This window comes from Podarcis gaigeae (genome assembly GCF_964106915.1).
Source record: "Podarcis gaigeae genome assembly, chromosome: 10".
NCBI classification, from domain to species: domain Eukaryota; kingdom Metazoa; phylum Chordata; class Lepidosauria; order Squamata; family Lacertidae; genus Podarcis; species Podarcis gaigeae.
In genome coordinates this window covers 67076954-67102725 of record NC_139686.1, presented here as the reverse complement: position 1 = coordinate 67102725, position 25772 = coordinate 67076954, and the positions used below count along the sequence as shown (strand labels likewise).

The 25772-nt window shown below is 40.0% G+C and overlaps 1 protein-coding gene across 1 annotated transcript in view; it reads left to right on the top strand.

Moving 5' to 3' along the window:
- Positions 1–25772, top strand: part of SLC2A13 (solute carrier family 2 member 13) — a 104306-nt gene that overhangs the window by 33636 nt on the left and 44898 nt on the right. The window contains exons 4-5 of the mRNA XM_083701509.1: positions 3533–3641; positions 23503–23666. Coding sequence (XP_083557635.1) covers positions 3533–3641; positions 23503–23666 — 273 coding nt within the window. The remainder of the gene's footprint in view (positions 1–3532; positions 3642–23502; positions 23667–25772) is intronic.

Below are 25772 nucleotides of genomic sequence, written 5' to 3'. Positions count from 1 at the left end.
TACTTTATTCCAACAGAAATAATTAAATCAGAGCAGGATGACCTTGGCACCATGTTATTTTCCTGTTGATTTCTTAAGTATCTGAGGAAGACTTGGAATAAAGAAATAAGCTCTGGAACCCCTACTGGAAGATGCATAGTCTTTGTACAGTTGTAATAAAGTGAGCATTAAAACCTCTGTTTCAAACAATTAAACTGTATTGAATAGCATAATAGGAAAATTCTGGAGAAATAATTAGTTATGCATGCTATTTTGATTTGAAAAACTTTTATAGAGGTTTATAGACCACAGATATAATTTTAAAATGACAAATCAAATAAATAAGCACTTTAATGTTATTTGATAGGAAAACATATCATGGGAATAAAAACTTCTCATCTGCAGTTGCTGATGTGTTTTGGAATTGTGTAGTGCTTTCGTTCATTAATGAGAACTTCATTGGATTTTGTTTAGTGATAAATTGCCTTCAAGAAGGGTAACATATGGTTCTGCCTAGGTAGAATAAAATTGTGGTTGTGAAGTAAATTTCTGGCATTGGTAAAATGGGCTAAAAGGCTGCATTTGGTTTTCAAGTAGAGCTGTTTGGAGTCAAATCTGCAAAGTGAACTTTCTTGTACAGGCAATTCTCAGCTTACACTGGGGTTACATTTCGGGGATAATGCATAAACTCAAAATCACATATAGCAAAGTGCATGGGATTCAGTGGGGGATGGGATTGCCAAGGTCTTTTTTTCCTGGCCTTCCCTGGCCTTCTTTCTTTCTTTCTTTCTTTCTTTCTTTCTTTCTTTCTTTCTTTCTACCTGCCTGCCTACCTATCTACCTACCTACCTACCTACCTACCTACCTACCTATTTTATTGCCGAGTGCATAAAGCTGAATGCGCACAAGTTAAATAAACATAAGTTGTCAGTTACCTGTATCCTAAAACGTTGGTAGGAAAAAACCCAATACTTTTAAGATAGCACTGAATGACCATAAACCATGCATCTTGTTATGAACTGCTGTACTTGACTGTTTTGTCTCCTTGCTTTTAAATTGGTGGTACCTTTTAAAGAAGCGAAATCAGACTCTATGTTTTAGATAAATGAATTTATTAAGCCAACAGTAAGTGTCTTACAGTTTTTTTTACTAACAATTAAATAATTTATACCGTACATTATTTATAATGGAAAGGTTGGCTCTCCTGAATTGGATAGTTGTGATTTAATCTTTTTTTTTTTAAGTGAGCAGATTGGACCTCCTTAAAAGGTACAATTGAGAGATCTAAATTTGAGGCTGATGAGTTAGGTTTTTGTGTTACCTTTCGTCCAAATGCAGCAGTTAACTGTATTTTAATATAACAGTGAATCAACCTTATTGGGTAGCGAATGAATGCTGTTAAGCAAATAGAAAAAATCATATCTAAGGTTACGTATAATTTATTCCCTATAAATATTGATTTTGAGCCGAACTTCATGGACAGTGTTGTCTGAATGCCATGCATTTAATCTCTTGTGAATATATTGACCTAGGAGTCACTGTACTGAAGACGGTTGAGCTACCTCAGCTGCTTTTATTTCTCTTGGTGAATTCTCCAACCCTCACCATGTATAATTAAGACATGCTAAAGATGGTTTTCTATATGAAGGCAGACAGATAATACAAGAAAAGAGAGTGCTTAGGGAAGGTCCTAGAGGAGCAATAAGCTTGAAGAAACAATAGCTGCTTCGTTTACCAACAAGCAATGCATGGGGAGTGAAGACATCTCTTATATCTTATTGATTGGAAGAGAACTGACTGATAATTTGTCATTTAGTATACTAAGCACTCATCCTGCTGTATATGGTAAGGATGTGTGTACCACACATCTATTCAGTTTTTGAGTTTTTGAGAAACTTAATGACTTCTCACAGCTGTCCATGGAGGCGCAGGTCAATTCTGTGTCCAGGGCAGCTGTTTATCAGCTCCATCTGGAACGCAGGCTGAGACCCTACCTGCCTGTGGACAGTCTTGCCAGAGTGGTGCATGCTCTAGGTAGCTCTCCCTTGGACTACTGCAATGTGCTCTATGTGGGGCTACCGTTGAAGGTGACCTGGAAACGAAAACTAATCCAGAATGCGGCACCTAGACTGGTAACTGGGAGCGGCTGCCAAGACCACATAACACCAGTTTTGAAAGACCTACATTGGCTCCCAGTACGTTTCTGAGCAAAATTCAAAGTGTTGGTGCTGACCTTTTAAGCCCTAAACGGCCTTGGTTCAGTATACCTGAAGGAGCGTCTCCACCCACATCGTTCACCCCCGGGTGCTGAGGGCCTTCTGGCGGTTCCCTTGCGAGAAGCGAAGTTACAGGGAACTAGGCAGAGGGCCTTCTCGGTAGTGGCACCAGCCCTGTGGAACGCCCTCCCACCAGATGTCAAAGTGAAAAACAATTACCAGACTTTTAGAAGACATCTGAAGGCAGCCCTGTTTAGGGAAGCTTTTAATGTTTAACAGACTATTGTATTTTAGTATTTTGTTGGAAGCCGCCCAGAGTGGCTGGGGAAAGCCAGCCAGATGGGTGGGATAAAAATAATAAATTATTATTATTATTATTATTATTATTATTATTATTATTATTATCATCATCATCATCAAGACTGAAGATTATCAGTACTTGTTTTTATGCCTGTATTGTTGCAGTAGATACTTTTAATTACCATGTTTTATATATGTGGGGAATAGTGTCATAATTTAAATTTTTAGAACAGTGCATAATTTTAAAGACTAGAGCAATATCTGAATTATAAAACCTGCCGTGAGTATGCAATGGCTATAGTATTATATTTTTATGGATTTTAGTTGCATTGCTAATTTTAAAATATGGACATTAAAATTAATAGGGGAATAGCATAGAGAAATAACCTTAGTGCTTCTTGTTTTTTATATAGATTTCAGCAGCAATTGTATAATTAACCAACTTTCATTTTCCCTGCTGGTGTTGTATATCATAAGGTCTCCCAAACTTGGGTGTTCAGCTGTTTTGGCGCCATAATTCCCATAATCCCTGACCACTGGTTCTGCTAGCTAGGAATGATGGGAGTTGTAGACCTAAGACTGGGAAACCCTGGTATAGTGTATCCCTTCTTTCAGGTCCTGCAGTATTTATTAAACTAAAGTTACTGGAAAATTATTAATTTAAATTCTTACCCTTAGACCAGTATATGAACAATTGTTGCATATATATCTGAAATTAATTAATTTTGCAAGCCATTTGTAATGTGGATTTGATGGCACTATCATTTTTGGCTTTCTGCTTTCCTGAAATACCCACCTTTATATATCATTTGTCTTCCAGAGGCTTGAAACATTTTATTTCATTGATTGTTAAGTCCCAGCATGACAACAGTCTTGAAACCACTTGATAGTTATTCATCTACTATACATAATAAAGAATGTATGAAATCCGCTGTGGAAAAGCGTGTGGAAAAGTTCAAAATATGGGATGTGGTTGGTTGCCATAATGGGAAATACTGATTGATGTAATGAATTTCATTTTTCTTTACTTTTTCAAGCTGGACCTGTGATCTGCAGAATGCTGACCTATCCTCCAACTCGAAGAGAGTTAATAGTGGGCTGTGGTCTACAAATGTTCCAGCAACTGGCAGGTATTAACACAGTCATGTATGTATCACTTTTTCAACTTTGGTTTTTTTTATTTAAAAAACATGTTTCATTTGGTACAACAGAAAATAGACAAAAAGCTTTCAGTGACATGTATATTTTTCAGATAGTATAGAGGGCGAGGGGTGACCAGTAAAGAAAATGTCAGCAAGCCCAGAAACAATGGAAATAGTATAAAGGTGATTTATAAATTGACATAATCCACTTGTAAGAAACTCTCCATTTGTTGCGATAAAGCATGGGATGCAGTGCAGGAAATCTTGTCATATTAATTTGAGATGTTTGGAGATACTGTTGTAATTGTTACCCAACAGTGGCAACTGTTTAAGTTTATATATACATCCACATGTAATAATATTTTGTAAATTTAATAATCACTTTTCTACTGTTTACAGTGTTCTGTAGATTCCTGTGGTTTTCTGTTTTTCATATCCCTGGGGACCTTCTCCTTTGTTTTAGATGTGTGCTTTTCAAATTTTGCATGAAAATGCATTATCAACTGCATTTAGACTAATGTTCAAGGTAACAGAGCAGATTTTTCTGCAGTGCACCTATTTAAGCATGCTTCCCTAGGAGGCGAAACAAAATCCACAAAGTATAGGATTGGCATCAAATTACTTTGAAAATGTGATGTGTGCATATGGTAAATGAGAAAATATCTGAAGTTCCCGAAGAAAAAACACAGTTGGAGTAGGTCCAAATCTTTTTTCTTTCTCTGGAAATATATTGAAACCCTGTAAGATTTATGGTACTCATTAGCTGACTTTGCTTATCCTAAACTTACAGATGTGCTTAGATCAGAAACACCTTACCAAGCAGTAGTTTTTGCAGACTGTGAATGGAACAGATCTAGTTGACAATGAGGAAGTGGAGAAGGGCGGAAGTTACTGCAAAAAAAACTCTTAAATTCTAAAATGCGTTACAGCAGCTCTGGTGTGGATTTATTAAGTAAATCTTTAGGCACCAAGTATTAGAAACACACAATTCAGTGTTAAATTGATTTCCCTTCAGTTTGTTTTTTGGTGTTTGAGATACAGACACACACAAATGTATGTTAGGGGACTCGCACTGTGAAATGCTTTGATTGAAAACCTGTCGCCTTGCTAGATATAAATTGTAGTATATGACAGCAGACTGCTTGGTAACCTTCAGCACATTCTATGACCTATACATTTTAATGACTTACTAACGTAAAGATGCGGCACTGCACACATTTAGCCTTCTGCCATCTTTTCCAGCTGACTGTATTTTAAATGAGAGGACCATGGTAGCAGAGTGAACCATAGCTTTTGCATGTTGGGTAGGGAGGGAAATGTGCTAAACAAGGTTTTTCCATGTGCAGCTGTTGAAGAAACTGGTCTCATTATATTTACTACATGTTTTGTACAGAAGGGTCATAGTTCAGTGGTGGAGAATCTGCTTTCCATATAGAAGAAAGTTTCCTTTTTGGAAACCTTGTACAACTAGCTGCCAGTCAGTTTAAGCAGTGCTGAGCTAATGGACCAATGGTCTCAGCCTGTATAAAACAGCCTCATGTGTTCCTATATATTACTTTTTGTTTGCATTTTTATAACAGTGACTTGTGATCTGATACAAAGGAGGAAAATAAGCAAATTCAGGTACTAAGTCTTTCACGCTATTATGTAATGAAGTTACATAACAAACCAGCTGGAATAGCAGCTGATGGAGACGGTTCTGATAGAAGAGGAACCAAATAGCATTTGGACCCAGCTGAGCTGATAAAGGAGGACTAACTGTTTCTTTTCTGTCAGTTGCAACCAAGTGGAAGATTCAGAGAGCCCGATATTACTGCGTCCTAAATCCTAATTGAACTCTGACTCCATTAGTTTCCCTGCATAACTTTTACGATCTTCAAAATTTATTATTGCTCATTTTATGCCTGCTGATTGTCACTGGTGTGGCGAACCTGTGTTGAGAACTTGGGACTGGGCTAACATCCTTGAATGTAGCTCCATAACCCTTTCTAATATCCCTGCACAAAGAAGGGTTAGGCTTCTTACTGTGATATGGTATAGCAGTCAGAGTGACACCAGAAATGTCAAGGTTTAAGGCTCCACTTGATAGATGACGTGGGGCCAATAATTCTCTCAAATGAAGGTGCTGTGCCCCACCCCAATCTCATTGACAAATGCAGTGATTTTTATGTGGACGGGCATCATGTAACCTTATATCTGCAGCCTAGCTGGTGGCATTGCTACGTGAAGAAAGTCTTAAATAAGTTTAAAAACAAACAAATGGGAGAATGCCATAGGCAAAATCTAGTCTGTTTTGGGAAGGGTATTGGAGATAGGAAACTCCCGACTTACAGGACAGTAATTGTCATTCTAATGGTGGAGGTCATTTAGAAATGCTTTATTGGCCTTGTAGACTTGCATCCTCATAATGTGACACTTGATCGTGGGGATTCAATGATAGGAAGTATAATTGAAAACTGTAAATCAGAGTGAGGATATTCAAATGTCAAAGGACTAGGAGATTAAATGACCTGCTGATAAACTCTAGCAAAATGATGTTGCATGAAATCATACAAAATTAGTAGAAATTAGTAGGAATGTTTTACTTATAACCTTAAGAAACTGATATGTCTTAAATATGAAAACTATCAGTTATTTTAATGATTTCAGACAATATTTTTGTGGCTGTGAGATCCTGTGTAAGAATTCAGTAGTATTGCAGACTTAATAATTTTGCTTTGGGAGAAATGTATCTTGCTGGTGCCTTTGTATTCTTCTCTGTTCCTATTTTTAAGCCATTTGTGTGAGTCTTTCACAGTCCAGCCATTTCTCCTCCTTGATCCTGCCAGGAAGTCATAGTACTATTTGATTTCAGCCTGTTGCCTTGGTAATAACTGTAATGTCACAAATTCAGCATTATAACTTCACTGCATGATCAAAAAGCTGTGAGTGTGTGCTATGTGGGAGAGAGCCCAAAGGCTTTGTTGTAATACACAGCTTTGATAATTAGTAAAACTGAGAGAGAACGACTTGCTTTTTTCAAACATAGCAGCCTGCCAGATTTGAGGTGCTGAAATTCATCTCATCTCCATTAAAAAAAAATGTAACGTTCAGTCAATCGGTTTCCCTTTCACAATATTCCTATGCATCCTTCCCACTACTCATCAGATATTTGTTGATGTTTGGAAGAATACATAGCCAACATTATCTGTATTAAGAGCAAGGTATGGAAGGTAGGTATGTTTAAAAACCTCATTGTCACTTAAGTCACTTTAGTCTTCCGTATTTAAATGCACACTTGAGATGTAAGCCAAATTCATAAATTTGTTAATAAGGTTGTGCAGGAGGTTTCTTGGGCTCGTTTCTCGTATGTTTTGAAAAACACTGATCAATCAGGATGTTTACTCAATTGTTCATCTTGGAGTTGGAGCTATAAATACTGCACTTTATACAACCCATTTTTCCTTTAAAAAAAAAGGGGGGGGGAGAGACACGATTTGCCATGAGGTGAAATCTTTTGAAAGATGGTCAGTGTGAAATCTGATGATGGTTGGCAGGAATTGAACGCAACCCTTCCTGCTAAAGTTATTATAGCAAATGGCACCATGTCTTGCACTTTGTGGATTTTAGTCACCGTTATTTTGAGAGCGTCAAAACAGGTTCTGCTGGTGAGAGACTGACATATCTAGGTAACCAAACTCAGTTGGAGTTTAACAAGAAACAATCTCACACCGAGATTAAGTGAGTGGGCAGGACTTGATGAAAAAGAGTCGCACCTGTGACATGCTTCTCTCCCCCAGGAGGTCTTTTGAAAATAAGGTCTTTTATCTTCTGACTGAGGTGTACTTTCCAATAGGAGGCAACTCCTTTATATATTCTTAAATGCAGTAACTCGATAGTGTGACCTGGGAGTTTGATGGGTGTGGGTGTGGGTGTGGCTGGAATGTGGTTTGTTTGGTTGTTGTTGTTGTGTTGCTTTTGTTGTTTTTAAGGGATGGCATCCAATTTCGTTGCACTTGTGCAATGTTGCACTTGTGTAATGACAATAAAGAATCTATCTATCTATCTATCTATCTATCTATCTATCTATCTATCTATCTATTTTATAAAATGCGTAGGCAGTTAGCAGAAGAGACTTGCTATATCAGTTGGTCCAAATAGGTTCCAGTTTATTTTAATGCACGTTCTGCATTAAATTAATAGTCCACAACTATTTGTTTATTTGTTTGACGACTGTGACAACCCACAGTTGGTCTTTTCGTGTTAACTGAACATTCTCACCTCTAAGACTCTCCTTCAGTATTGCTCTACAACGACAGCAGCAAGATGAAAGGGATACAGGATCCATTCAAAAATTTGACTAAAATAGGATAGAGGATAGTGCCCCTTGTGGTATTTTGTATCCTTAATGCTTCAACAAAATGTTGCCTGTAGCATTTCTTTATTCTCTCCACCCCTCAGTGCAATATATAAGCTGGCCAACACCTTTTGAAGAATATTAAAGCTTAGCTAGAAATGACAAAAAAAGATTATTCTTGCACAAGAAACTAAATTCCCTATCCAGCTTGGGAACTGCGTATCATTCTAATCTACCCCTGAAAGGCATCTTACCTATCAATTCTCCTGCTGTACCAGAAGTAGGAAGAGCCTTCTTTACATATCTCTTACATGTGATCTGATAGCTTATGAATAGTCTCTGAGAAGGTACCTGCTTGAATAGCAAGGTATAGAGAGTCTGGGGAGGAAGGAATATCTCTCCTCTATGCCAACTCTGCCCCAGCTTCTGCCAACCTAGCAGTTCAAAAGCATACCAGTTCAAGTAGATTAGTAGGTACCACTGTGCACTCTGGCACTTCACGGTCCTCCGTGCAGTAGCGGTTTAGTCATGCTGGCCACATGCCTCAGAAAGCTGTGGACAAACACTGGCTCCCCTTGGCCTAAAAAGTGAAATGAGTGCTGCACCCCATAGTCGCCTTTGACTAGACTTAACCGCCCAGGGGTTCTTTACTAACACATCTATGACCTTGGTGGCTCTTGGAGAAGGGAGGATTATTGCCAGTGCAGCAAATTGCCTGCTTGGTTGCTGCAGGCGACGCTAACAATAAATCATGTGGCAGTTTTCATATGCATGCGTTCCTGAAAAGTCTAGGTAGCATGTTAATTTATATTTTATAATTTATATCTGGTATGCCCCACGGAGAGCCTCAAGGTCCATAAATAGCAACACCCTAGTGGTCCCGGGCCCTAAGGAGGTTAGATTAGCTTCAACCAGAGCCAGGGCCTTTTCAACACTGGCTCCGGCCTGGTGGAACGCTCTGCCTCATGAGACCAGGGCCCTGCAGGATCTGATTTCTTTCCGCAGGGCCTGTAAGACAGAGTTGTTCTGCCTGGCCTTTGGCTTGGAGCTAATTTGATTCCCTCCCTCTCTTTCTTTTTCCTTTTTCCTTTCTCCTGTGATGAGGCTGCATTTTAATATTTTAATGTTTCAATATTTTAATTATTTCAATCTTGTTTTTAAGTTGTATTCATTCAACTTGTTTTTATTATTGCTTGTTAGCCGTCCTGAGCCCGGACTTGGCTGGGGAGGGCGGGGTATAAATAAAAATTATTGTTATTATCATTATTAGTCTTTAGCAACAGTAGCCAGGTGAAGAGGGACCACGATGACTTCTGCTGCTCTTGAGGTTTGCCTTTTTTGGAAATCTTAAAACCTCCTGGAGGTTGTGTTTTGATACGTCCATTGTATCCAGGACTTAAGTGTGTTACAGATGTTGTAGTTCTGGGTGGGTTCACTGCTTGCCCTACCAGTAGCATTGAAAACGACTCCTGCTGTTCAGCATTCATTACGTCCTACCATTTACCCTGTAACAAGTTTATATGTGGAGTTCCTCTCCCCCCCATTTAGAAAACACATACACAGACAGAGAAATGCATTATGAGATGTGATGCGTGTAATGTGCCTGGGAGTGGAGTGTGGCTTATTAGTAAAATAGGACAGTTCTCTTGGGAAATATGCTCTCATTTTGAATCATTTCACCCTCCTCTTGCTGTGTCTACTTCATCTTAAATATGTCCATTATAGTAGAATAGTTGCTGTGAGTGACACACATATAATTGGAAAATGTTTCACATATATTTTGATTTGAAGTAGTCTTGTAAAAGTCAACTGAATTGTTCAGAAACATAAGTAGGTTTGGACTACTATATTTTCAGAGATGAAGACTTTTTTTGCAAAAATATCTTTGTATATTCCTTTTTGTTCCTTTTTTCTTATGGGATTAATTAAATTTAGAGATCTAATCATTCTCTCATGTGAGGAAAATAATCTGATAAGGAAGCTGTAGCTCAGGGGTAGAAATAGCTGTTACGTTTTGCCTGATTAAATATAGAAAAATTAAATATATTGCAGTGATTAACAAAAACAGAGATATTAAATTCTTATAGCAACTGTTCTCTTTATTTTTTAAAAAACTATAGGTCAAGCAAAACTGTCTAGAATTTTCTCTTTGGGCAGCATCTCATTCAAAGAGTCTGAAATTTAAAAAAAAACACATTTTATAGTGCAATCCTCTACATGTAAACTACATGTAAACCTATTAAGCTGAATAGAATTTACGGTACTTCCAAGTAAGTGGAATAAGATTACAGCCTCAGTCACTTTCTGCAGGCTTTAAAATTCTAATAGGTGTGGGGCTCTTTAGGTTGCTGAACTACAACTCCCATTGACCCTGAACATTGGTCATATTTGCTAGGATTCCCCCCTTCTTTCCAGCACTTGGATCCCTTTGTGTAACTTCCAGAATACACAGTCTTAGATGATGGACCCCTTTGAGACCATGATTGAGATGGTTTTGATTAACATAAAGGCAATAATGAAATAACTGAGTTCTTAATCATTCCTGAATTATATTTAGTGATAAGGTCAGAGTTGCCACAAAGAGCAAAACACTTTTATTAATCCTTATTTGCATTGCAACAATTATTTAAAATATTGTCTTTTGCAAATCCAAATATTTAGTTTATAACCTGATTTGATGAAATTATGGCAATGGTTTATTTGTCATGGATTATATTGGATTATATTTTAAGGTATTTTTCACTTTTGTGATTAGAATTTCTCCACACTCATAAAGTTGAAAAACTTCTAATGAAAGCCAGAAAACTGCTGCATTCACATGTAGCTCCAGCGTTTTTAATGAAAGTTTGATATTGATCGGATCCAAATGGGGTTTTTTGAAATGATGAAATTTTTCAGCTCTCTGAAATGTGCCACGGATAATATGCATCTCCTTGACGTGCGTGTGTTGTCTGTATTTAAAGTTTATTGTTTATTCCTTAGGCAGTACCTCCTGAATCACATTCTATTCTGTCTGGGTCTGCTTCAGCAAAGATGATTGAGGGATTGCAACCTGGGGGCAGTGGAATATATCCCAGAATGCTGTGTCGATAGTCTCATCTTTCTATACAGTAGCCCTTTTCACATACTTTTATTCTTTATGCATGATAGAACAGTGGAGCTGTGACCACTTGGATTTAATATGCAATTATGCCTAGGGACGTGGGTGGCGCTGTGGGTAAAACCTCAGCGCCTAGGACTTGCCTATTGCATGGTCGGCGGTTCGAATCCCCGCGGTGGGGTGCGCTCCCGTCGTTCGGTCCCAGCGCCTGCCAACCTAGCAATTCGAAAGCACCCCCGGGTGCAAGTAGATAAATAGGGACAGCTTACCAGCGGGAAGGTAAACGGCGTTCCATGTGCTGCGCTGGCTCGCCAAATGCAGCGTGTCACGCTGGCCACGTGACCCGGAAATGTCTGCGAACAGCGCTGGCTCCCGGCCTATAGAGTGAGATAAGCGCACAACCCCAGAGCCTGTCAAGACTGGCCCGTACGGGCAGGGGTACCTTTACCTTTACCTTTACCTTTACCTTTACCTTATGCCTAGTTACAGAGTCCAGCATGAGAGTCCAACGACCTCTTGCTCGTTGTCACCAATTTAACCAGTGTAGTTTATTGGTTGTGTGTATTCTAAGCATCCATGCATCCAAGAGGGTGAATGAGTGTGCAAAAAGCATATGCCTACTTGAGGCAGCGTGATTAAAGCTAATTTGGCCGTGTCTTTATGGCTTTTTCTGTGTTTGCCTCTTGGATTTGTAGTATTTTTGATATAGAGCCAGTTAATTTAATGATTTAATTGAAGAGCTCATTTCTGTCAAGGAGTCTTTAAAATGTGCTCCAAAATATGCAGATTGGGGTCTAGTGCTTAAATGCAGAGTTGAGAAAGACATGTTCAGAAAAATAAGTGCAGAAAAACACACACACATGAATAAATATAGTGGGCAAAAACTGAAATTCCTGTCATATCATTTACCCCCAGTAGGAAGGAAGCCTCATTTATTTCAACAGAGCTACTTCTGAGTAAAGCATACCAGTTGTGTTTTATTCAGCAAAGACAGCACATTGAATGAATGAAATGATAATGAGGAAGGTGCTCTAACAAGCATACCCCAGTATCCTCCTCCTTCTCTTGCCTTTCTTTCTTTCTTTCTTTCTTTCTTTCTTTCTTTCTTTCTTTTGCAGCTCTGGGAGGGACCCTTCCCAAATCACAGATGAGGGCATCCACATTTCTTCCTCTTAATGCTCAGCAACAGTGATTAAGCGATGGTCATTTGCAATTGTGCTGCCTGAGTGTTAAATCATAATGGCTACATCTGCATGTTGTGTGCTAACTTTCTTCAGAAATGTCTGGTCAACCTTTTTAAAAAAGAAAGAAAGAAAGAAAAGAATCTGGGCCCTGTGCTGGCCTTGGTCACACCAGAATCCTAACCCTTCCACCCATCTGTCTGTAGACCTGCCTCAATTCTGTTACTCCATTTCCCTTCCAGTTCTTCAAATCCCCTAATAGTCATGATTTTCCACATTCTGTATCACAAAAGATAGCAATAAGGTGACAACCCTGGATTTGACTTACTTTTAAACCTTTTCCAGGCCATATTCAGTCCAGATTTCCTCTAAACAATTTACATTGGTGTAAAGAATGAAGGTTTACACATTCTCTTCGAGGAGAGCCGCCTGAAAGTTGGGATGGCTATCGGCCAGCCTGTTCCTTGCCTTGATAACCCTTCCTTTTAAGTGAGAAGGAACTACGGACCAGCCCAGCACATGCTTTCAAAGCCCTCATCTCTGAGCAGCCTCCTCACCTTAGGAAGGGACATTTTGGAACGCTTGAAGGTATAGATTGCATTGTCAGAAATAGAGGGAATATTGCTACTTCAAGATGTGTATACAATGAAGCATCCTAAGACAATTAACAAGGCTGTGGATGTTGGCTGTTCTTGATCATAACTTCCAAAAGTTAAATTCTGGGATTTGTAGCTGCCAGACATTTTCTTTGTAGGTTCCCATTGATCACTGAATAATATGCCAAAACAGATGGAGCAGAAGCAAACATTTTAGGTTTGTGTGCATCAGGAGTGGATGCTGCCAAATTAGTACTCAGATGGCAAACACATTAATATTACTATGCAGTTAACTACCAGGGCCTAAATAGTAATTTTTGGTACATTTTGTAGGGATGGGGCAAAAATACCCCCAAGATTGAATTAATGTTTGGTGTGGGTGTGGTAAAATCAAATAACCCTTCCCGGAAAGTGTAGGTTTAAGAATTTTTAAGCAGCAAAAATGCTTCAACACTTCAAGCAACTCACTTGCCCTTAGCATCCAGCAGTCACCCCCACCTAAACATTCATCAATTTTAGGAAAATTAGTACAGTCAAACCTCGGTTGTCTAACGTAATCCATTCTGGAAGCCCGTTTGGCTTCTGAAACGTTCGACAACCAAGGTGCGGCTTATGATTGGTTGCAAGAGCTTTCTGCACTCAAGTGGAAGCCACGTCAGATGTTCGGCTTCCGAAAAACGTTCAAAAACCAGAGCATTTTCTTCTGGGTTTTCAGCATTCGGGAGCCGAAATGTTCCAAAATGGAGGCGTTCGGGAACCGAGGTCTGGTTGTAGTCTTATACTGAATCAGACCACTGATCCATTTAGCTCAGTTTTTTATTCTGGCAGGCTGCAGTTCTCCAGTGTTTCAGACACAGGACATTTCCAACCTTATCTGGAAATGCTGATACCTTCTGCATAAAAAACTGATGCTGTATGAGCTACATCATCATCAAAACCCCCACATTCCATGGATACGAACAGTTCTGTGAAAGTGGGGATGATACTCAGTTCAGTTTGATTTCATTTACATTGTGTCTTGAAAGCACAGAAGAATAAATTTAATTGGTCTTGTGGCACATTGCTTACTACTTACTTATGTAATTGTTGGTGTTGGCAACACTCTCTGTCTCGAAAGACAATGGAGTGTGCTTCTGGGGGGCGAAGACAAACTTCTGCATTCGCAGCACCAAAGTGACCCCCCTAGAGTCCAAGCCTGGGCAGGGTATATGGCGGTCCTGGGCTGCCCAGGTGACAAAATCCCCCCTCTGTTGGCTTCATTGATGTGGTCCAAAAGAAAGCACAGCAATATGTTTGGCACCAGCTTGGCTGCAGGAGTTGCCAGAAGGAGGCATACAAGGTGCCATCCAACTATTTTAGGGACTCCACTCCGGATTTGTGTAGAATTGACTATTTAGCCTTTTCTTCTCCTGAAGATAATTCCTCAAGGCAGTAGAGGTTTCGGATCAGAGTTTTCCTTCCGCTATATGGGCTACCTTTCCAGGTTATGTAATACATAGAAAGTAATGACATTAACCTTCACTGCCCAATGGATAGCTTCACTTTCTTCCTCATGTGTAGTGAGTGGTAGATAATATCCGAGCACCAAAGGAATAGCAATATGTAACCTGATTTGCAGGCGGTTTGCATGAGGTGTATGTCTAAGTAAATGCATAAAAGCCTTTAACTCGCACGGGTCTAGATTGTTGCTGCAGATGGTGAAACAGTCTCTAGGCAACTATGCTGAAGAAATACATGACCCAGATGCTCTTCCATAATGTATGTGAGTAACATGAAAACTCGGGGTCAAGTCTGCTATAGGTCATGAGCCACCTCTTGGCCCCACTGAACGTATTTAGTAAATGTGTTGTACACAGCCTGGGAGCAATCTATACTACGATATTTAAGCATACTGAAGCTTTAGTAACTTAGTTTCACAGCTTAATTTTGTAATGATTGTCACTGCGTGTTAAAGTTATTTCTTATATCAACTCCTGATTCGTAGCTGGATTGTTTTAATTACTAGTGTGCCCCTACCCTGAAATATTTGGATAGAGAGTGGGTTCTAAATATTTTAATAAATATACACATACACAAAAATGCTATTCAGAACTAACAACTATGCCTGTTGCTTTAAAATTTAAGATTGGTGGGCACCTAAAGATATATGCATTTATATTCTTTATATATAATTAGTCTAATATAATATCTCAATGTTTGATTATGAAAAGAAAACCAGTATTCCCAGGAATTGTCTGGTTTTAGGCTGGCGGCTCTTACTGATGTTAATTAAGCAGTCCTAAAAGTTTAGACGTGTTTCTTTTAAAAAGTTAATTTATGCAAGGTAAATATTACTGATGTAGCACATTTAATTAAAAGTTGAAAAGGGAGAAAATAATGAGATGGTTTCTGTGTGTGAACTTAAACTTGAAGTGTTCCTGGAATTTTAAATACCTTCACTATGCTATTCAAGAATAATTTGGTTCAAGAGAATGATTTCATTAGGGGATAACACTCTGTATGCAAAGAAGTCTGTATGTTAATGCATTTTCATAATGTTGAGGAATTGTGCAGTCTTTTCTATTTTTTTTACTATGTCATCATAGTAAGGGATGTTGGCAGGGGGGAGGGGGACATAGAATGTGTAATTTTAAGGTACCATGGCTTGAATTATCTACCAGTCCAAAAGCTAGACAAGAGCTTTGTCATATACTGTACCTTAAATAAGAACAGGAAACTGTCTGCCCATTTACAACTTAGTCCAGTACCACCTAATGACCACACTATATATTGGCCTTATCCACACAGTTTTAGTTTAGCTGCACTGTGACAATTGAGTATTAAACAAAACAAAATATGCATGGCATGATTTGCTCTCCCTTCTCTCACTAGGAGGCAGCCTTCTGAAATGGGGAGCCTTTCATTGGTGAACGTTGAGGGTTCTCAAACTCATGAAAAGGGCGTCAGTGCATGTCTTCTGCACGGGGTACTTGGGGTTCTAGTAAAAGACAGGTGAACATAACCACCACATTTGCACATAACATTAAACCCAAAGCATGGCTTCCTCAGAATGAGGAGGCAGGTGCTTTGCTCCTCCCAGGTTCTTTTGATTTGACATGTCAGTAACTCCAAGGAGTGGATAATTCTAGCTTTCAAAAGTATGTTTGAGTTGAATACTATTTTGCCCACAAGCAACAACATACATTGTGTTGATCATTGAAAACAGCACAGGGGTTTTCTAGCACTCCCAACATTTTTGTATTGGGGATGTGTGTTCTGAACATGAAAATCTCATCCATGAGATTTTACAGTGCCTCTGGTACTGAATAATAATCATTCAAAGTGGCTTCTTTCTACAATTTTCCATTTTGGAGAGGTCTGGTGTCTTTATTCTAGATGTATTGCCTCTAGTGTTCAGTTACAGATAGGTAGCCGTGTTGGTCTGCCATAGTCAAAACAAAAAAAAATTCCTTCCAGTAGCACCTTAAAGACCAACTAAGTTAGTTCTTGGTATGAGCTTTCATGTGCATGCATGCAAGTGTATCTGAAGAAGTGTGCATGCACACGAAAGCTCATACCAAGAACTAACTTAGTTGGTCTTTAAGGTGCTACTGGAAGGAATTTTTTTTGTTTTGCCTCTAGTATGCTTTTGTCACCACAATTAATTTTCAGATGTGGAATTTATTTGTCTTAGTCCGTTACAATTTATATTATTATTATTATTATTATTATTATTATTAGTTTATTTATACTTCGCCTATTTCTCTTATGGCACTCAAGGCGGCTTACAGATTAAAAACAAGAACCTCTCAAAAAAACCAGAAAATCAATAATTAAAATACAATTGATAGAATTAAAACTATATACATATATAAGATCCGTTTAAAAACATACCAGTGACTACAATAAAAACAGCAGGGCACCAGCTCTTTAATTAAAAGCAATCAGTTCCCAAAAGCCTGTGGCAACAAGAAAGTACTCACCTGCCAGTAGGACAGCAAGGAGGGAGCTGGTCTAGCTTCTTTAGGGAAGGAGTTCCCAGAAGTCTGGGAGCAGACCACTGATAAGGCTGTCTCCCATCTCCCCACCAAGAATGCCTGAATATTGTGAATGTTCTGTTCAGGATTCAAGTGTAGGGATATCGCGGAGTGGGCAGTGGTGTCCGGAGGGATCACACTTCCCCACCAGAAGGCAGCCACAGTCTGCCTGCGCGCGTGACCCTGGGGTGCTTAGCATACTCCCCCTCACAGACAACGTCATGGCTGTCTAGAACATCGTTCCCTCTGTCTGACCTTTTGCGGTCTCAGCAGTCTGCGGTGTCCTGTCTGTAACCTTTGTCTCTGAGACCTTTTGTCTCCTTCATCATACACTGTGCAAGGGGGAAATGACGCTGTGGAAACAGGTGCCAAAATAACTTTGTACCACCCCACGATCTCGGGACCGAAGATGTGTAAAGGTCACAGCCCAAAATGTATCTGCCTGGTTTGCATATTTGTCTCAATAAAAGGAGGCTCCACAGGGCTAGCCAGCAGCTTGCTTCAGCTCACCTGTGCGCAGCTCACCTGATGACCAACCCCCAGTCTTGTGCCTTCACTTCACAAACATAACCATACCAATCTAGCAGTAGAAATACACAGGTATGTCCTGTTGTCTTGCCTGTTCCTTTATTGAGTGCGGACATGTTTCTTGCTTTTTCGTTTTTTATGTCCTTGTTGTCTAATTTGTATTGTGGGTAATGCACCATTGACAGTTTGTTTAGTTGCATCATAAAATTTCCAGTAATAATAATAACAATTTCTCACCAAAGTTGACTTATTTTTTTTCTTTGCTAAATGATATCAATAAATAGGTGGCCTGCTGTGTTAAGAAATTAGGATAAGGTTTATAGGAGAGGTGTCTATTTACTGTGCAGCAGATTGCCTCAACTGATAAAACGGTTTCAATCAGTACTGGTGATTAACACACGGTAGTGACATAATCTTGGATTGTTTTCAGACTTCCTGTTTGTTCAAACAAATGTTCAACAGTGTTTGTGGGGAGGTGAGACAAGGTTAGATTGAGCATCCATTCTGGTTGCCGGGAGGTTATAAAACGTTGTGTCAAGCAATGGTTATCCAACTTTCTAGCACATTTTCCTGACACTCTCCTTCAGCAAAATGTTCAGTTTTGGTGGAAAGGGGGTTTGCTACACAAGAGCACCAAATTAGCTTTAGCTGCACAACCTGGGATTGTTGGTATGCAATTGAATTCCACCTGAACATAGCCCTTAAATTGGTTTAATGTTTCATATTATTGCATTTATTTATTTATTGTAACTGTGTGTATTTGCTAAGACTTTTCACCAAAAGCAATAAATACAACGCAGTACTGGAATGGATGAGGCACAATCCATTCTGTTTAAAGACTGTGTAGATGTGCAGCAGAGGAAGACACGCCACATCTGAGAGAAGAGTAGCAAAGATTAATAAGCACTCTGATGAAAGCGGTAGAAGTAAAAAAATAGATACAAGTCAAGTGCTTTAGCATGATTGCCTATACTTGACTTGAACTAAGAGATACTCATACATGGCTACACCTTTATCAAGCTATCTTGCTCCAAAACACTGGAACATCAAGAAAGAGTTTAAAAATAGCTATGTGGTAACCACTAGACAAGGATTTTGTCTCGGCAAATGGATTCGAAAACCACATTAAGGATTGAACATGGTTATATTGTCACAGAAAGCATTACTGAAGCAATTTAGATGATGCTCCAAACCAAGGGTTTCTGGTTCTGGTTTGAATGGAAAGCAGTAAAGCATAGTTTGCTAACTGGGACATCACAGCAGGATGTCAATATCAAGTCAGGAAATAGAAAGTGGAGTTGCATATAGTGGGGAAAGGCAGTATATGCCCATCAGCTTGTTCCTGATCCATCATATCATGGTTTGGGCTACGGGATGGTCTGAACTGAGCTAGGGTATGTGTTGCTTTCTTCTCAGAACTTCAGGAAATTTTCTATACAGTCACCGATGTGAATGTGCAAAAGCCCAGAAAGATGGTGAATGTGTTACCTTTAAGCAGGCGTGGCTAACCTGTTCAACTCCCATCAGCCACACCTAGCATGGTCAAAAGAGCATTACAAGTTAGCCTCATCTGCCCTAAAGGGAAAAAATAAATTTGCTAATCCTTAAGAAATATAGTTTACTTTTACTGGATCATGAAAGTAAGTATGCATGACTATATTAAATACACTATCCATTAGTATATTACAAGACCATTGTGGGCTCTTTTTGTGTGTGTGATAAACTGATTTTTAACCTCACGTGTTGAAACAGTTGTGGGACAGTTTTTGCTACTCAGGAAAGTAATATCTTGCTGCACATAATGAATGGATTGTACTCTTTACGTTCAGCTTTTTTTTCAGTTACCAAGCTTTAAATGGAACACTTTCAGTTCAGTGATTTCTCCCCTCCACCCCTCTCGTTCTTGTCATATATCACTGCCTTGTAAAATGTTCCTTTGGTTTGCGTGAGACTAACCTGGGCTCAATGGTTGCAAAATTTCAAGATAGCAGCACTGTTTTTTGATTTGCGGAAATGGAGGCGAAGAATAGCCAATAGCTGGGTTCAGACACTGGGTTTTAGCATAATGTGAATCAACCGACTTTTGTGCTTCAATCTTCCCCTCTCCTTCTGACAGGAATTGTATATATTAACAACATAAACCTGATTTGGTTAAGCACAGTCATATTTGAACAGCATTTTGAATTTCAGTATCTCACTGTGTTTCTACAAGATACCTTTTCTGGAGTCAAATGGATAAAATAGTCCCATAAGAATTGGTATTGTGAAGGCAGAAAAAGGTACATGAGTCAGTTGTAAAACTATTTGCTTCAGTTCTTTTCTAAAGCTTTAACAATTTTGCTAGAGTGCTGCTTGTGGTATCATTTTGCCTTGAGCTGAGTTTGCAGTTGAGTTACAAGTTGTGGAGAAAGCGGTTTCCTAGACACTTTCCTAAACTGCGTTAATGCGTTAAGAAATTGTTCTTGCTATTTTTGCATTGTAAAAGGTATGTAAGAATATAATGGCTCTGAAAGAGAAACTACTGTAGCTGCTGAAAGGTGGTTTTGCCCTGGAAACATTCATCCTATTTAACTGTGATTGAAAAGTCTGTCAAACCACTGAAAAGCCAACTTCATTAAGAATCAGTTTGCAAAAGATAGGTAAAGGTAAAGGTACCCCTGCCCGTACGGGCCAGTCTTGCCAGACTCTGGTGTTGGTGCGCCCATCTCACTCAAGAGGCCGGGGGCCAGCGCTGTCCGGAGACACTTCCCGGTCACGTGGCCAGCATGACATCGCTGCTCTGGCGAGCCAGAGCCGCACACGGAAACGCCGTTTACCTTCCCGCTGGTAAGCAGTCCCTATTTATCTACTTGCACCCAGGGGTGCTTTCGAACTGCTAGGTTGGCAGGCGCTGGGACCAAACGACGGGAGCGCACCCCGCCGCAGGGATTCGAACCGCCGACCTTTCGATCGGCAAGCCCTAGGCGCTGAGGTTTTACCCACAGCGCCACCTGAGGTATACATACTATGAAGGTTAAATAATTACAGAGTTAAGAAACTAAGAGGATGACAGCATCGTTTTCACTGCGGAAACACAGCGTTCACTTGTTTGGGTTTCATATCCAGCAGTTTGATGAGCTAAACAGAAAATCTAAATTATGAATGATACTGAGAGTTGGGATTTCCTCTTTCTCTTACCAGCAGTGACACAGTGACATCCAAAGAAATAGTTTAAGATTTCAGATTGAGGATTAAAAATTGCAGGCAGTAATTTTGAGCCAGATGTAATTCAGAGGAGCAAAGGGACTAACAAGCGCATATTACTGAAATGTCAATATGTAGTGAGTAGGAACATTTGAAAAAGGAAAAGAGTGGTGATTGTTCTGAAATACATTGATATATAAAATTTACCTTTTCACACATTTTAAAGGTCCGCCTTTCAGCCTTTGTCTAATTTGCCTCTTTTGTCTCAGTTCCAGTGTTCCTGAATTGTGTTCTTAGCCTAGGATACTTAGTCTGTTCATTCCATCATGTGAAAGCATGGTTGCTTGTGCTAAATACAGAGTTGATACTTATGGGTGAGAGAGTGTTTCAAAAGCACCACTTCCTCAGAAGTATACTGTTTATTGTGAGGGCTCCCTCTGGTGGTCTGTGCTACCAACTCTGAGAAATACAAGGAGCCGTGGCTTGTCCACTGGAATCTTTTTCAATTTAAAAGTTGGAGCATCTGAGAGGACTTCTAACAAGAAAAGCTTTTTTTTTTTAAAGTGTCCTTAGTTGAGCAGGTAGCAGCTGTCTGTTTGCCAACTATGCTTGAAAATGAAGTTTAATCAGTTAGACTTTTGTCATAGTCAGGAACTGATAGGGATTTATTCCAGACATAATTATGGCTTAGCATTATGTGCACAAGGCTGGAGTGCCCATATTTCCCTTTCCTGGTGCTCTGGTGTAGCTGCAAAGAGATTGGAAGCTCTTTTTTCTGCTTTCAGGCAACTCTGGTTAGTCTTGCACTGGGATGCAGAAGCTGTGCTCCTCCATGTGTTGCCATGCTGAAGGAAGTTCAAATCCAATAATATCTGGAGGGCCACAGAGTTTCCCCGTCCCTGCCTTAAACTATAGTTAAGATTAACCACTGCTTTTCTGAGTTCAGATATAATGAATAATTCTGGTTATCTTGAAACAGATGCAAACCCTGCCAATCTACTCATGGCTGTGTCAGAGAAAAAAGGAGCATATGAGATAGGGACGAATTCACTATGGTTTAAGATTGTGTCTAAACAATAGAGACCCTTTCTTGTGAATAGGAGGCTGAATGGAAGCTTTGTCAGAGTTTTCTTGTGGAAAGCACGGATAAATTGAATCTGCAATCAGACCCCTGCCCTGAAAGCAGGAGGAGAAGGACTAATGTAATAATAAGGAAAAAAACATGAGCAAAAAGGAGGAATTGGCTCTGAGAGGCTTTGAAAGTACCAGCATCCTCTGGTATTTTATGTGATGGTAAAATAGAAATGATTTGGTGATTCCAGGATATTTCAGTTATAGCAGAACAAAAGATCACAACCATTATGTTTCTTTGGATCATAAAATCTTTGTGTGTTGATGAGATGGCATTTCATACAAATGAAGTGCAGACTTAAAATGAAAGCTGGACTGCAGCATTTTGTTTGCTGGGGACTTCATCAAAACTTGAAAGATTTTGCAATTTGGAATCAAGAACTTGAATGCTTAAACAATTCTCACTGAAGCATTTCGGAGTGCTAGCATTTGTAGTAGTAATTTAGAAATCTATTTTGAAATTTGACATGCAATCTTGTCATAAGAACACACTACCAGCCGTTCAGGACAAAGATGAATCCTTCTGCTTTAAAGGTTGGCTTAAATTTGTCATGTTTAAGCATAAGATTTCAGACTCCCCCCCCCCCAAGTTTATAACACTTGTTAAATTCCATTATTTTGAAATGTGTACTAAATAGACTGCTCAGCAGACCCACTAGTGACAAGCATTTTTATCGCCTGCAACAGCAACACATTTTGTTTGAATGCAGTATAGACACTGGAAGAGAGTAGCCTTTTGTCATCATCAAAGGCCCTTCTTTGTGTTCCTCCTCCACAAGAGGTCCAGAGGGTGGCAACATGAGAATGGACCTTTTCTGCAGTGGCTCCCCACTTGTGGATTACTCTCCCCAGTAATGCTCACTTGGCACCTTCATTACATATCTTTAGGCATGAGGCAAAAACATCCCTCTTTTCCCAGGCCTTTGGCTGATTAAACAATCTATGCCCTTTTAAACTGTTTTTGTTTATTACTATGGGATGTATTTTTATGTTTTTATATTGTAAACTGCCTTGTGATTCCCTGATGAATGGCAGTATAGAAATTATAATTTAACTTACAGGAGTTGTTGTTTACTTGTTTAGTTGTGTCCAACTCTTCATGACTCCATGGACCAGAGCATGCCAGGCACTCCTGTCTTCCACTGCCTCCCGCGGTTTGGTCAGACTCATGTTGGTAGCTTCGAGAACACTGTCCAACCATCTCGTCCTCTGTCGTCCTCTTCTCCTTGTGCCCTCCATCTTTCCCAACATCAGGGTCTTTTCCAGGGAATCTTCTCTTCTCATGAGGTGGCCAAAGTATTGGAGCCTCAGCTTCAGGATCTGGACTGGAGTCCAGGATCTGGACTTCTTACAGGAGTGGAGAATAGCAATTAAGAGTTTTTAATTCTTAAATTTGTTAAGAATTAACACTCTTAATTGGTGTCACGTTCTCCATGGCAACATTCCATCCCTTTCTCATGTTCTTCTGTAGGAAGATCTCTCCAGTGTTGTCCCCAACTGGCCTCAAAGCAACAAGGATTTGTGAGTGTCAGGAGAACAGTATTCCTAGGACATGTGTTGGAAATTTCAGAGCCTTTTAAGCGACAAGTTTCTGGAGTCTCCCGAGTCAAGCTGCCAAGCAAAGCACAGGACATATTCAGTTCCTTAGTGCCATTGTAAAAGAAAACATTGTAACTACCCAAATGTAGAAACCTCATACTGTACTCTCCATAATGAAAACCCATATATGAAATCATTTTATCATTGACCAAATCAGGGGCAATGCTTTTTATTCTCTTTTATTTGACTTTTCAGGTATTACAGTGCCACCATTATGCAGATGTCAGGTGTTCAAGATGACCGGCTTGCAATTTGGCTTGCTGCAGTGACAGCATTCACTAATTTCATTTTCACTCTTGTTGGAGTCTGGCTTGTTGAGAAAGTGGGCCGGCGAAAACTCACCCTCGGAAGCTTAGCAGGTACAACTTTCATTATTGTGTGACATGTTGTTTCAGGCCAAGATGGACTGCGTAGGAGAAAGTTTATTGAGACAGGGAAATGCAGTAACGATGGCAGAAGATTGCTCTTAAAGCTTCTTAAATTAACAAGCCAAGTTGGGGTCTGTAGGTCTGTAGGAAGTGGCAGGCCTTGATCAGGTGTGGCATATTTGGGGTTCTTTTGGATGAGTTGCCTCTCTGCAGGTTTAGAATGAAAGGTAATAAGCATATATGCCCCCATAAGCAATCACATTATAAAATTGTAGAGTTGGAAGGGACACCAAGTGTCATCTAGTCCAATCCCCTGTGATGCAGGAGTTTAAACTACAGTGTTACCTTGGTTTACAAACTTAATCCGTTCCAGAAGTCCGTTCTTAAACCAAAGCGTTCTGAAACCGGGTGTGCTTTCCCATAGCAGCAGGAGGGACTCAATTTACAAATGGAACACACTCAACAGGAAGCGGAACGTGTTCTGCTTCCAAGACAAAGTTCAAAAACCAAAACACCTACTTCTGGGTTTGCAGCGTTCTTAATCCAAGTTGTTCGTAAACTAAGCTGTTCTTAAACCAAGATACCACTGTAGATCATACATGACAGATGGCCAAACACCTTCTGCTTAAAAACCTCCAAGGAAGGTGAGTCCGCCTGGAACTCCCTCCTGGGAGTCTGTCCCACTCTCAAACAGCTCTTAACTGCCAGAAAGTTTTTCCTGATGTTTAACAAGCATCTCCAGTGTGGTGTAGTGGTTAAGAGTGGTAGTCTCGTAATCTGGGGAACTGGGTTCGAGTCTCCGCTCCTCCACATGCATCTGCTGGGTGACCTTGGGCCAGTCACACTTCTCTGAAGTCTCTCAGCCCCACTCACCTCACAGAGTGTTTGTTGTGGGGGAGGAAGGGAAAGGAGAATGCTAGCCGCTTTGAGACTCCTTAAAAAGGGAGTGAAAGGCGGGATATCAAATCCAAACTCTTCTTCTTCTTCTTCTTGTAACTTGGATCCATTGCTTCAGTTCCTAGCCTTGGGAGCAGGAATAGCAACCAGTAACAAGCAGTTATGAATCGAAGACCTGGGATAGCCAAGTTGTTAGAGAATGAGACGCCTAATTTTAGGCTTGTGGGTTTGAGCCCAACATTAGGCAAAATATTTCTGCATTGCAGGGACTTGGACTATACAGTGGTACCTTGGGTTATATACGCTTCAGGTTATATACGCTTCAGGTTACAGACTCCTCTAACCCAGAAATAGTGCTTCAGGTTAAGGACTTTGCTTCAGGATGAGAACAGAAATCGTGCTCCAGCGGTGTGGTGGCAGCAGGAGGCCCCATTGGCTAAAGTGGTGCTTCAGGTTAAGAACAGTTTCAGGTTAAGAACGGACCTCCGGAACGAATTAAGTACTTAACCCGAGGTACCACTGTATGACCCTTACGGTCCCTTCCAACTCTACAATTCTATGCTTCTTAAGTAACAATGTAGAATGGTAAGACTTCGTAATAGCTAATCTTGATAACAGTGTTGCACATTAAAATAATGTAACTCTCAGTCTTCTGTGCAAATTCTTAAGAGTTTCTAAATTAATTTGCCCGTGTAAATAGTTTTTATCCAGCCTGGTTTGCATTGATAAGTGAACTAGCTATGGCGTGCTCATCTTTATTTAGTGTTCACTGTTGTATGCCTAGACCTGGTTCACACAACATGGTAAACCAAAGTTAGACTTCCCTAGACCCAGAGAAGAGCTCACAGCTGCTTTGCTGGTCTTTTTCGTTCCTCCTGAACAAAGCCAAAGCTTGGCTTTTGTGTCTGCACTGCAGTTTGTGGGTAAGCTCTGTCCTCAACCCTGAGCGGTAGCCAAGAACAAACCTTGGCTACAGCATGTGATCGTGAGATGATAGCTGACCTGTGGAACCCAGTTTGGATGACATACCGAGCCAAATGTTGACCTGGTTCTGCATAGTGCAGCAGTAAAAGGGAGAAAGGAAGAGGAAAGACTGTGAGCAGCTCTCCATGGTCTCCACATCTGCATGCTCTTGGTAAGCCATAGGTTTGCATGATATAAGCCAAAACAAATAAATACCAAATACAGCTTCTATTTAAT